Below are 13,371 nucleotides of genomic sequence, written 5' to 3'. Positions count from 1 at the left end.
GAGTGATGAATGGCATTTGAACAGTAATTATCAGAGTCTGCATAGTTCCAAAAGGCAGAGCAGCCAGGTGGGGATTTGTTGGCACTGGAGGGGATCTGAACACATTTCATATCAAATTTGGTACAACTCCTTGGCTCGAAGCAAAGCAGAGCTTTTATGCAAAGCTACAGGCAGTTGTGGCTGCAAGCTTTGGGAAAAGGAAAACAAAACTCTTGGGCTCAGTGATGAACTTTGTGCAAGCAGACCTGATTTTAAGAGATCTTTTCTTATTTCTACTCTTTAAAAAGCTGTAGTGAAATGATCTTTTTCTGCTTTGATTTGCTATGTGTACTTACAAGCAGCATGGGAACTTCTTTTTTGGAGCTCTATACATTTAAAATTTTATCTTCAGTGTTCATATCTATTTTTTCTTAATAACCTTCCTCCTTTCATCCGTTTTATTAATATTTTTTTAATGAAAGTTTTCCAAAATAAACTATGTGTTTGCATTATAGGGCTGATCTCTGAGAACTGATTTATTTGAAGCAAAAATCAGTGTTAAAATCATCCAGCCGATGGCTTCCATTTTCATTTCTCTTTCCTTCCCCTCCAAATATACAGGGACGGCTTCCAGTAAAGTGGATGGCTCCAGAAGCTCTGTTTGACAGAGTTTACACGCACCAAAGCGACGTGTAAGTGACTTTATTCCTGTAGTCTGGAAGGGGCAGCAGGGAAAACTGGTTCACGTTCCTTAAATTTTGGGATATTTTGAAATGTATTTTCCTGCTGTCCTTTCCCTTTAAGCGTTTTCATTTTGTTTCACGTATTAATAGATGGAACAGGACTTGCCCTTAGAAAGTGAGGATTTTATGGTAGACTGCTAACCAGCGCTCTGTTACTAATCTGCCTGGCTTCAAAGCACATGAAAGGTGGAAAATGCGAACCTCCTTCTGTCAGTGCGGAAGTTTCCCCCCTTGAACTTATTTACGGATGTGCAGCTACAAAGAGTCTATCTAATTTGCTTGGCTTTCCACATACTCTGCACTTCCTTCAGGTTAAAAAAAAAAACAAAAAAAAGAAGAGTGAAAAGAAAGAAGGAAAGAAGAAAAAGAAGGAAAAAAAAAAAAAAAAGAGCCTTGTCAAAATTTGTGCTGTGGTTATGTACAGTAAAACATAGCCTGGATATAACAGAGTTGTTTTCCCTGTTGTTGCTTCCCAGCAGTGCTTCACATACAGAAGGAAATCATTGGACTCTGGCACTTCAGGATCTTGTAATGTGCGTGGTGTAGCTGGCTGATGCAACAGCTCCCATAATTCTGCTTCCTATTAAAGTTCCCTGGGCCCATCCTCAGTGCTCGCATGCATTGAGCTCAAAGTAGACGTGTATTCTTTACTCAGTGCAGATGAAGATCTTATGTTTTTTATTTCTCCAAGAAAAGATGTTAGCCTTAAAAGGCTGGATGCTTCCCAGCACAGGTGTAAAAGCTTATGCATGACAGTGCAGAGTTAAAATAGAAAGGAGCAGGGTGGAGAAAATAAAGAGGTGCCTCCTCCTCCTTTAACTTGGATGCTCTTCTCAAGTTGTTCTCTCCTTAAGAAAAGCATTTACTGAGGCCTTTCTTGCCATCTTTACGTTATTTATGAAGGAGATTATATACACAGGTCAAGGGTGGAGCCAACTTTTGCTTTAAAATAACATCTTGACAAAATATTTAAGTGAATGCGAAGTAAACGGCTTGGCTGGTTTAGAGCTGGAAGTCATTGTGAGCTCCCAAAAAGCACGGAGCACAGGCATTTCAGTCTTGGAACCGGGAGGCTTTTTGGCCCCGTGGTGCCTTTGGATAATATTATTGTAAGTTTGTGCAAACAGTTTACTAAAATACACTGCTGCAAAGCTAGCAGAACTGCAGAGCAGCTCGGGGCCAGGGCAGGCTGTGTGCTGTTGCTCACCTGGCAGAGCAGCCTGGCAGTGGGCCTGTGGCTGCCAGCAGGACGTGGCAAGGCAGCTCTGGAGGTGGGGAGCAGGAGGAAAACTGGCTGAAGTTTTCCCTCCTTCATTTCCTTACAAAAAAAAATAAAATAATAATAATAATAATAATAATAAAAATTAAAAGGAGCAGAATGACGCAAACTATTTTTGTTTTGAACAGCCTTTTTTTTTTTTTCTTCCAAAATATCCCTCCATATACTTGCAAGCCAGCTCAGTGGTGTGGATTTTCTGTAAATAATTGAACTGTGAAAATGCAGGTTTTATTTTGTAGTAGCTCTGGTGTGCATCCACTGCAAAAACATCTCTGTTTACAGCAGTAAGGCAATTTTACTAATGCAGTTTTCTCTTTGTTTTGCAGATGGTCGTTTGGTGTGTTAATGTGGGAGATCTTCACCTTAGGAGGATCGCCCTACCCAGGAATCCCAGTGGAGGAACTTTTTAAGCTGCTTAAAGAAGGGCACCGAATGGATAAACCTGCCAACTGCACCAATGAACTGTAAGGACCAAGGGCTGCAAACTGCACTGAAATCATAGAATATCCCAACTTGGAAGAGGCCCATCACACGGTTAATGCTACCCCAGCAGAATGTAGCATTTTCAGAAATGTTGGCTCTAAAATAGTAGCTGTGTGTGCATATAGATGCGTATAGAAAAGCTATGGAAAGGTCTCCAGGAAATGTTTGGTGGAGGACATTTTACACACCCTGCTGTGATTCCTTTGAAAATGGATGAGATCATCTGTAGGCCAGGCTTTGTCAGTGCTTTTACACCCTTATTTTCTCAGTTTTGGTTCATTAAACATGAAAATTCATAAATGGCACACATAGCCATACCACACACAGACTCTTATCCTGTATAAGCTACATCCAGCTGGTTTTGTACACAAAAAAAGTGTATTTGGGAACTTTTGCATTAACACAGCATTATCTACCAGTGATAGTGGAAGAGCGCTTTCCCTTTCTGATGCTTCAGTATTGCTCTTGATAGTTTTTGCTTTTATCCTCCATTTTAATTTCTTCACAAAGGCTGCAGTCCCTTACATGATAAGATATTTAAGCACGTGTGATTTAATACAACTGAAATGCCACTGAAGAATGCAGACTCAGGTCCACAAAGAGGAAATTCAGATGCTGGGCAAGCAGAGATACAGAAATAGAAGTGCACCTTTGAGGGAAGTGACAGCATTGTATGGTTTGGGCAACAACATTAGTCCACGTATAAAGCTTTGGAGTGCTCACTGCTTTATTTGTGATGAAAAATATTGGCTGCGTATGAAAAGGCTTATCAGAAGGATGTGTGATTTTAATTAACCCAGGAAAATGTGCATTTCTTACAGCTATATGATGATGAGAGATTGCTGGCAGGCTGTGCCTTCACAAAGACCAACTTTTAAACAGTTGGTAGAAGACTTGGATCGGATCCTTATTCTCACAACTAATGAGGTAGGTAGATTGTTTCCTTCCTTAAGCTACCAGTCAGGATGAATGGTTCAGGAAGCAGATGGAAATTATACAGTTATGAAATCCTGTTCAAGTTCTCATTCTGTTTGTCACCATCCTCTGAAGTTAGAAGCAGCTTAACTATGTATCCTATGAAATCCTCGGTTTCATTATGTCTTGGTTTATGTAAAAAAGCAAACACATCTTTAAAATGTTTTTGTTAATTTCTCTGTATTTTTTATGTTTTTAGCCTAGTGTTACTGAGAAAATACACGTGGCAGACTGAGAAGCAATGTTTATATTTCAGCATGAGTTTCGTGTGGAGGAGTGTAGGAGAGTTCATGATGTTTTTCATTTATCAGCTCAGTTTGATTCCCAGCCATGATATCTAGGTCAGAAAAGGAGAAACTGTCAATAGTAGATTTCAGATTGTGTCTGAGAGTGAATTAGGTTCACTGAAGCAGCTCTCAGTGGAGGGAAGAAGGGCCCACTGGGAGCACGTGAGCATCCATCCAATTATCCAAAGGTCCTGCCTACCACTGCTTCAGGTTGGGCTATATGAATGCAAAAGGGTTTCATTTGAACAGCATTCTTTCAGAGGATTGAAATATGATTAGTTCTGGCAAGACACACAGTGATTAGTGTATCCACACAGGAATCAGTTCTCTTACTTATCACGTGTACTTTAGAGGAAGATCACGAGTAATGGAAATATTGATTCTTCTGGTGGAAACTTTGAGAGAAAATGTTTGGTACCTCAAAAACATGTTGCAAATTTCTATCATTTTGGGTAAGTTATACGGATGGGGGCTGAGGGAGATGAAAACACTGCAACACTTTTTGGTATATATTATTATAACATTTCTATATATTGGGGGGGAGGGAAGTAGAAAAAAAGGTTTGGATCATGTTATATGTGTCACCATTACTCTCTCATTTTCCAGAATTCTCAGATTTATTTTTCTTAGAGAAGATATTAGTGAAGATATTAATAGGTTTTAGAAAAGCATATATGCTATAAAGATGGCAGGAGACCTCGAGTAAGCAAATGCTGTTTTTTTTATTGACATCACTTGTCTGGTAGAGTAGGTTTACATTTCTATTTGAGAAGATTCTTTGGCTTCAGTAGCAGCTATAAATTTATCTGGATTATTCTTCTCCAAAACATGGCACCTTCAGGAATGGTTTGGGAATGGGGCAGGAATATGTGCTCCCAACTAAACCAGCAGCATAGCTCTGTGTACCATTACAGTTTTCCCCTCCATCCAACACTAACTGAATCCTTTCCTGCATCATTTACACACGATTTCACAAGAGTGGTTGGCAATGGGCTGGCTGCCATCACAGAGTGCTTGGTGGCTTGGATTGCATATGCATTTGCAAAGTCAAGATGGAAGCTCTGGGCTGTAATTCTAAGCTTGGAAGAGGATATTTCTTCCTCTTCTTGTATGTTTAAGCATGTTGCCTTCCAGTTGTGTAGCACTCGTGGGCCTGGAAGGATCTCAAAGGTAACCTGAAAAGGCCTTTAGGGTTATGTAAATGACTTTAGGCTCAAATTGTAGGGAAAAAAGTCTGGAAAAACCTCAGGAACACATCCAGTCCATCTGATCAGCCTGCAGCAGGATCCACTGTACATTTATCATGCCTGATGTGTTTGTGTAACTTTGTCCTTGAAGCTCTCCACTGCTGCATTCTGCATTGCCCATTGCCCTTTTTCATTAGCTTTACCTCCTGAAGGCTTTTCCTAATATCTAAGCCTTCAGCTTAATCCAGGGCAAAAGCAGTATCTTAAGAAAGTAGATTACTTTTTTTGTCTATGAGCTCCAGTGTGTCCCATCTTCTGCCACTCCTTGTGGTTTCAAGACCTGATTTCAAGTAAGCTGTGCAGTTTTGCTGAAGCACAGCTCCTCCATGCTTCAGTCTGACCACACTTTTGCTCACCCACTCCACCATGGTACCTTGTCTTTCCCACACATGCCACTGTTGATAGAGGGTCAACCTGGCTTGCCCAGCAGCTCCAAAATTGATTAGCCAATAATATGTTCTGCATTTGTATCAGAGATTATTTTGCCTAAGTCTCCCTCTTTTTTTTTCCTCATTGAAATCCCAGTGCTGGAGACTTTATGCCCCTACATGACTGTGGCCCTTTATGCTGAACAAAGAGGCTGGAGAGGAGATAAGAATCCCACCTTCAGTTCTGAGCTCATAGCTGAATTATATCAAGCTTTCAATATGACAAGCTGTGTCTGCAATTCCACAACAAAGCTTCAAATGCTGGAAGACTTTCCTCATCTGTCTAGAAAGTGCTCGATCATTTCTGGTCACATAGGGCTGTATTGGTTATACATAAATACATGCCAAGATTGTCCTTGTGGATCTTCTGAACACCTAGGGAGCAAGATAGGAAGTAATCATTGATCCAGACTGCATTCCCTTGCTGCCTATTACATTTGTCAGCATTTAAAAGCTTATATTTTCCTCCTTTTTAAAATGGTGACCATTTTTTAAGCAATAACGTGGTAATGATCAGATTTCTGACTTAGGGAAAAAAAAAAAAAGTCAACCAAAGAACAAAATTACCCCAACCCAAAGCACAGAAGCATAAAGCACTGACTGAGGTGGAGGACTCGTCTCGTCAGTGTGATCATAACTTGTGGTTTAGCAAATGAAGAGATTGCATTTAAATGAATGCAGCTGCCTTTAGAAGTTGAAAGAGAAGGAACATTTCAAGGGAGAAAATAACTTTCTTCTCCTGCCAAAACTGTTGTTTCTAGCAAAAGAGCCTTAACCCAAAACTTGGATTCAGCAGATATTATTTCCTTTTTTAATGACTGCTTTGGTCATGGCTACTTTGGGGCATGCAGGCATGCGCACAGACACACAGAGAAGAAAATGCAGTATAAAGAACCCAATCGAGTGAATTTAATTTTCTTTCAGTTCTTTTTTTTGAACGTATGTCTGCCACTGCATGTTTAAAAGCAAAGTTAATATCACAGAATATAAAACAGACATTTAAATTGACCGAAGGAATACAAAGTTGGAAGTATCTTTCCCTCTCCAAATCATTACCACGTGCTGAAGAAAAATGGTTCTATTTAGGATGAAATTTCGTTTTTATCATTGTAAGTGAAAAGTCCTCTTTTGATGTGGTTGGCATGTTTATTTCCACTGACGCGGCTAATGTGGATGCTATTGGACTTCACAAAAGTACTGTGTTATTGGCTTGGCTTTCCTTTCTTTATTCAGGCTCCTTGTTTTATGAGATATTTGAGCTACAGGCAGTTTAGAATGCAATTGCATTAGGGAAATGAGTGTTGTTTTTAAACTGTTCTTTTACCCACTGTGTGATCGAGCCAAATCAGAGCAGTTGGAACATGCTATTGCCAGCTTTACTCGCTGGTTACAAACTCCATTTATTTCTTTTGTCAGGAGTATCTGGACCTCAGCGGACCTCTGGAGCAGTATTCACCTAGCTACCCTGACACCAGGAGTTCGTGTTCTTCAGGTGATGACTCTGTTTTTTCTCCTGATCCAATGCCTTATGAACCTTGTCTTCCCAAGTACCAACACATGAATGGAAGCGTTAAAACATGAAAAGAAGCAAGAACATCAGGCTACCTACCACATACAAAACAACATCGTTTCTCCAGGACCCTAAAGATTCTGCTTGTACATATGAAATATGGGAGAGAAAAAAAAAAAGGAAAAAAAAAAAAAAAAAGAAAACTTGGAGGAAAGCAGTCAGATCGTACGTTAAAGATCTCATAATGTGCAACTTTTATTAAATGTTCCAACGAAGAAGAATGTTTGTGAGCTGTGTCTAGATACCCATCACTATCAGTTTTCTGGCTTACCCTCAGCTGCGACAGACTTTGTTTGTACAATGGACCAGTTGGACTTGAGGCAAACTCTGGGTCTGCCTTTCTTGTTTATTTTGTAATATTTGGAGAAAATATATGTTGGCACACACTTACAGAGCACAAATGCAGTATATAGGTGCTGGATGTATGTAAATATATTCAAAATATGTATAAATATATATTATATATATTTACAATGAATTATTTTTTGTATTGATTTTAAAAATGGATGTCCCAATCCACCTAGCAAATTAGTCTCTTTTTTAACAGCTATTTGCTAAATGCTGTTCTTACACAGAATTTCTTAATTTTCACCATCCAAGGGTGGAAAATACTTTGCTTTCAGGGAAAATGGTATATCATTAATTTATTAACTAATTGGTAATGTACAAAACAATTAATCGTTTATAGGGTTGTTGTGTTTTTGTAATTTAAATGGCATTTCTATGCAGGCAGCACAGAGAACTAGTAGATATATTGCTCAGACTTTACTAGTTTTCAGATCTTTTTTTAAAAAAAAAATAAATATTTACAGTATATAACTAATTTGGGGGAATTAAACTTTTGATTTATTTGTGTTTAAAAACTGCAGTGTCAGATGATTATTCTTATTGAAACCAAATCCTTTAACAAGAATGTCTTTTATTCTCAATACTTGTCACTTTAACAACTGAACTCTTTAGGCAATGTTTCCCATGGTGAAAAACCAATCATTCCACCAAGAAAGAAAGAAAGAAAAAATTAGAATGGGTTCCTAATGCAAGGCAAGTTATTAACTTGTCTCTAACCATAGCAGGACGTACTGCTCTAAAAGGAGCTGAGCTTCTACCCCGGGTTGCACATGCAACAGATTAAATAGATTTCTCTTCACTGGGTTGGGTAATAGGTTCCAGATCTTTTGGCCTGAATCTTTTGCCTTTTAGACTATCCCTCTATTGTAACTTAAGTTTAAAAAGAGAGAGGTTGTTTATAATGACAGTTTGCCATAGGAATATCAGCATCTTTTTAAAGGATTAATTCATGCTGACTCCAGTATTTCCTTCTGATTCATTCCATAACAGTAGGTATAGCACTGGCCTCTGCTAAAATATCACTGTTGTTTGTATCTTTGTACGGAAGTCTTGTGTTTGTACTTTCAGAACCCTCACACTGATACGGCCATGCAATATGAATGCAAATTACACTGTTCTATGTGTGTGTTTTTTTTAATTGGGTAAAAGAAGTATTAAAATCTGTTAACTTTTGTACTGACAATAAAATGTTTCTACAGATATTAATGTTAAAATTACAAAATAAATGTCATGCAGCTTATTTTTCCTAATCCTTTGTGTCATACAAAATGGTTTCCTGAACATCAAGTGATGGAACGCATCCAGAAGCACTTCCTTCTGCCCTTATCATAGAATACTATATCCCCAAGCAGTTCCTTCAGGAATAGTATTTTTGCTTCTGCCTTGTAGAATATTGGTTCATGAATAATGTGGCTCATTTGAGTAGATATACAAACAACCTCTGCTGCTTGTGGGATGAGATGCTATGCTGGAAAATGGTTTGAAGTGTGCACAGTGTAGGCAAAATATATTTCTTTTTTCATTTTTTCAGTCTGTATCTTTTATCTAGTGAGTTATTTGTATGGGAGAGTTTGGTGGATGATTTCTGTGGGAGATTTAAACAAAAAAAATGACTGATGGAAAGACGGTCCTCGTGGAAAGAATATATACGTATATTTTCCTGTCTTTTTTTCTTGAAAATGAGTAAAAGGAAGATTGACTAAAGTAGCTCATGCTACTCAAGTGAGGGAACGTTCTGGTCATGCTAGTCTTGCAGCTTATTCAGAGAAGGGTCTTTTCCACATGGTACAGAAGTGTGTCAAGGCTGACCAATATAATGGAAAGGAGTCATTTAAGAATGTAGGATTGCGTATTTAATATGTTTTTGGTCTTGGTTGTTTTTTTTTTGTTTTTTGTTTTGGCCTTTTGTGTGTTCATATCTCTTTTAACTCACAAAGATAAAGATTTGGACCTTGGAGATGGAGCACAACTTTACAAACTGGCTGAAGTATATTGTGCCATTTTCCTTTTTCCAGTTTTATAGTGTGACCCCTGGATTAAGGTTTTATTTTCTGTTGTCTGAAGATTTTCTTCTCTTCTTTGAGTACACTGTTTATATAAAGTAGGACACAGAAGCACTCAGTTTTTGGTGGAAAAGCAGAAAACTGCATGTGGAATTGCAAGAGGAGACGAGAGCAGGAAATAAAGCCTAGAACTTGTCCAAAGAGGGCATGTTTTTTATTGACACAGTACCTTGGGCTCTTTCAATGAGAAGGAGGGGTTAGGAATTTGAATTGCTATCTCATCTAAAAATAAAATCACCATTGATAAAATAGGAGCAATAATGAAGAGTAGCCCTATGTCAGAAAACGAATTTATATTGATGTGTGTAATGAGATTTATGCTTTGTGTATAATCACTGTTTCCTGCAGCATCTAATTGTCTTGTCTCCCACTGAAGTATTGATTCAAATCAACTCTGCAGTGTGTGAGGAAATACGGGTGCGGAAGCCAGATTACTGTGGCTGAAATACGTGAATAAGTTATTGCATATTTTGTTTTTCACAATTTTATTGTAATACAGCAAGTAGTGTGGGCTTTATACAGCAGACAAGAAGATAACTTGTTGTTTCATCTGTTGATTTGATGTCATTTGGTATCTGTTCTGTGTTGTGCTTTCACAAAATTTAAGCGTTGAACTGTGTTGTGCATTTCAAAGTTGTCCAAGGATGAGTAGGTTTACTAATCTTATTTCAGGAATAACAGTAGAAAGTACTTTCTATGTCTGTTGAAAGGATATCCAGAAAAGAGCACCAGAATAAGGATGAAAGCCATCAGTTGTTTCGGGGAATTTCTATCTGGATAGAAAAAAAAAAACACAAATGATTGACAGTGGGAGCAATATGACATTAGGATAAGCTGCCTGGAGAAACACTGGAGTCTGTCTCACTGTAGATAGTAAAGACTTGGCTTGGCAGTGTTTGGGTATCCTCATCTGAAGCCCTACTTCAACACAAGGCTGGCCAAGATGATCTCCAGGGTCCTTTCCAGCTGACAATTTCTATGATCCTGCAAATCCGCATTATTGGCCAAAGGAAAGCTGGCTCATGTTAAATTTGTCAGTGGGATGTATTGTTCAGTAAATTCAGTTCAGTGATGCATTTAACGAGACAGATTCCTCTCTATTAAGACATTTGGATTTTAAGAACCAGGTCCTGGCTTGCCTGTGATTATTATGGCTGCCAAAGACTTTCTGACTTTGAATAATTATGCAGTGAAAAGCCCTGTTTTGTCAAAAAAACTCTAAAGCACGAGTGCCTTGCAGAAGATAAAGTATTTTGACCTTACCAGAGTGGCATGACCCTATCAGAGTTATCTTGTCAGAAGGAAATGAAGTCATTTTATGTTGAGTTTATTTCATAGTAGGAGATAATATACAAAGTCAAAATGGAATATGTTGATTTTTGTCCAAACAGAATGATTAGCCTAACTCAAAGCAACACAAAATCCTGCAAGCTCAAAAGTCCTGCAAATAGTTTCACTTTTAAAATGTTTCCTTTTCAGTTCAGATTGAAAGTCAGGTTTTGTTTTGTTTGTTTGTTTGTTTTTCCAAGAATTTCTTGATTAAGTTTCTGATGAACCAGCTGTGGCACAAAGCCCACTGCCCCTGCACCAGCTGTGAGTTGGTGACTTGGATTGTGAGGAGTCTGACAGAGATACAGGATGGGACAAACTGTTCCAAAGTCTCACGGGATTCCAAAGGAGGACTAATATTTCCCAGTGGCAGTGGAGGAACTCATCTCCTCTGCTGTGGTATCATGCCTTAGCATTGTCTGAGGCAGTAAGGAGAGAGTGGAGGCACAGGACAGTGAATGAGAGCCCTGGTGATTCACAGAGAAATCTCTAATTTGATATACTGGAACTAAAATGAATTAAAATTTATGGAAAATAAAACAGTCCCCAGCAGTACTGATTTTTAAGACATCTCAAAGAAGAAAGAAGCCAAGGTGCAGTGTTGTGCCAAAGCATGTTTCCCTGGCACAGCTATAATTTTAAGTCTGTTCAGCAGCATACATCCTTTCTTTTCCAGAAGCTTGCTGCTGCAGGGACGCAGAAACTGAAAGCTGAATACTGCTGAATTCAGTAGGTGAGGCATCTGAGATGGGAGCAGTGCTGGGAGCACAGCAGGCTGTGTCCTGGTCTGTAAGAGCAGGTGTGGCACGGCTGGAGAATATGGCATTGCATCTTCTTGCATCATTTCTGATGATCCTTCAGAAGGAGCCCAGGTGTGATGTGCTGAGGCCCAAGTACCAGCTGTGCTTGGGAGCAGCTTGTTGCTGCAGAGGCCCCGTGCCCGTGCACCTGGGGATGCACTGGCCAAGGCCTGTGGACTGCAGTGGGGTTTCCTGGCAAGCCACCAAGCGTGGTGGCATGAGCACGTTGTTGTTCCTTGCTCTCCTTGACAGTGGACAAAACTTCACACGTAACGCGTTCATTGACTTCTAGTGAAGTTGTTCCATGTAAGCTTTCTGTAGCAACTTTCTCCAGTACAGCTGCCTGCTCCTCCCACCACAATTATAAGGTGTACTGCTGGTTTTGCAGAGGATAGGACAAGGCTTGCAGTGTGTAAGTTCCACCTGTGCACAGCTAGTTCAGAGATGAGGGATTCTGGGGTGCTGCCTTTCTGCTGGTGGTGCAGAAGATGCATGCAGAGGGCTTCAGCTGAATGGAGAGTGATGATCAGCCCCAAGCAATAAATTGGAGGGGAGGATCCTTCCCAGCTGGTACTGGCTCTTAATTCAAAGTGTTTCCTTGGGAAACTGCTCATTTTCTCCTCACCAGCTTCAGGAAGCCAGCAGCTTCTGAAGACCTGTGTGTGCTCATCTCCTCAGGAGCTGCCAATAGGTTTGGAATAAAACAGCTGTCATGCAACGTTCCTGCTCCATCCAGCTTTTCTGAAGCATTTTCTTTCATGAACACTCCCTCACCTTACCAGCTTCCTTAGCTATTTTTATTTACTTTTATTAAGATATTTTAAGAAGAATTTGCATTCTTCAGATCACAGATTTTATGGAAATAAACAAAGTATTGTGCTAGGGAGTTTAAATTAAAAAAAAAATAATAAAATCTAAATGTATACTTCTTCCTTTCATTTAAAATTTTCACAGTTCTTATTCCTGACAGCTTTTGTGCCAAACGATGGGCTTCTTCAGCTGATGTAATCCAAGACACAATTCACAGAAGAGGAGATGTAATACTCTACTTATCAGCCAGTCAATGAATTATGATCCACTGGTTTATTTGTTAATGCTCAGTAGCCTTTTGGGGTGATTTTTCAGTAAGAATAAAATGTTTCTCCCTCATTATCTGTAAGGATTGGATCTGTACAAGAATTCTTGTAGGTCCGGCCCTACAGATTGCTAAATCCTGAGGCTAATGTCATATAAATGTTCAGTAGTCATGTAATAGATGTAGTCATGACAGAGTTTTGGAAGATTCAATAAAACTGTTACAAACCAGAAGAAATTCTAAGGGAGAAATGTTTTTATGATGTAAGTAAAAAGCAGTTTTTCCCTCAGCATTTGGCAGTGCTTGCTCGTTCCTCTCATTTGACTTTTTGCTTCATTGTTCACAAGCACTCTACAGATTCTCATCTGGTTCAGTAATTGGGAAACAACAATCACATCCAGGCTTGTTCCAGCCAGTCTTAAAATCGCCCCAGAATTTCATGCCTAGTCTGCCTTTCTGACCCAACTGTCCTAAAGATGAAGGATCCAACTTGGATCCAAACTTGAAGAAATCATCAGTTTCTGGGCCCATCTAAAGCCTACAATCTTTATTTTTCTGCTGTCTCTGCAGTTTCGTGATAGAGCAATAAACAAGAAGACAAAATCTACTGTGCGTTTCCTTATGCCTTCTTTCCCTGGTTGCAGACAGATGAGAAATGAGAGCTGCTTTCCATGGCCTGGCTCCTTTGCTGCTCCTGCTGGAGCTTCCCACACCTCCTGCCCTTGCACCCATGGCCTGGAGCACACGTCACATCGCTGGTTAGAC

General features: G+C 39.4%; 1 protein-coding gene across 10 annotated transcripts in view; it reads left to right on the top strand.

The window, feature by feature from the left end:
* The window catches only part of FGFR2 (fibroblast growth factor receptor 2), a 74,911-nt gene extending 67,765 nt beyond the window's left edge, over positions 1 to 7,146 (top strand). For all 10 annotated transcript variants that reach the window (XM_090145594.1, XM_090145593.1, XM_090145592.1 and 7 more), the window contains 4 exons: positions 601 to 671; positions 2,328 to 2,465; positions 3,306 to 3,411; positions 6,838 to 7,146. In XM_090145594.1, coding sequence (XP_090001720.1) covers positions 601 to 671; positions 2,328 to 2,465; positions 3,306 to 3,411; positions 6,838 to 7,002 — 480 coding nt within the window. In that variant the 3' untranslated portion in view covers positions 7,003 to 7,146. The remainder of the gene's footprint in view (positions 1 to 600; positions 672 to 2,327; positions 2,466 to 3,305; positions 3,412 to 6,837) is intronic.
* The last annotated feature ends 6,225 nt before the right edge of the window (positions 7,147 to 13,371 follow it).

This window comes from Phasianus colchicus, chromosome 8 (assembly GCF_987193195.1).
Source record: "Phasianus colchicus chromosome 8, bPhaCol1.hap1.1, whole genome shotgun sequence".
NCBI lineage: Eukaryota > Metazoa > Chordata > Aves > Galliformes > Phasianidae > Phasianus > Phasianus colchicus.
This window is presented reverse-complemented; position numbering and strand designations above follow the sequence as displayed.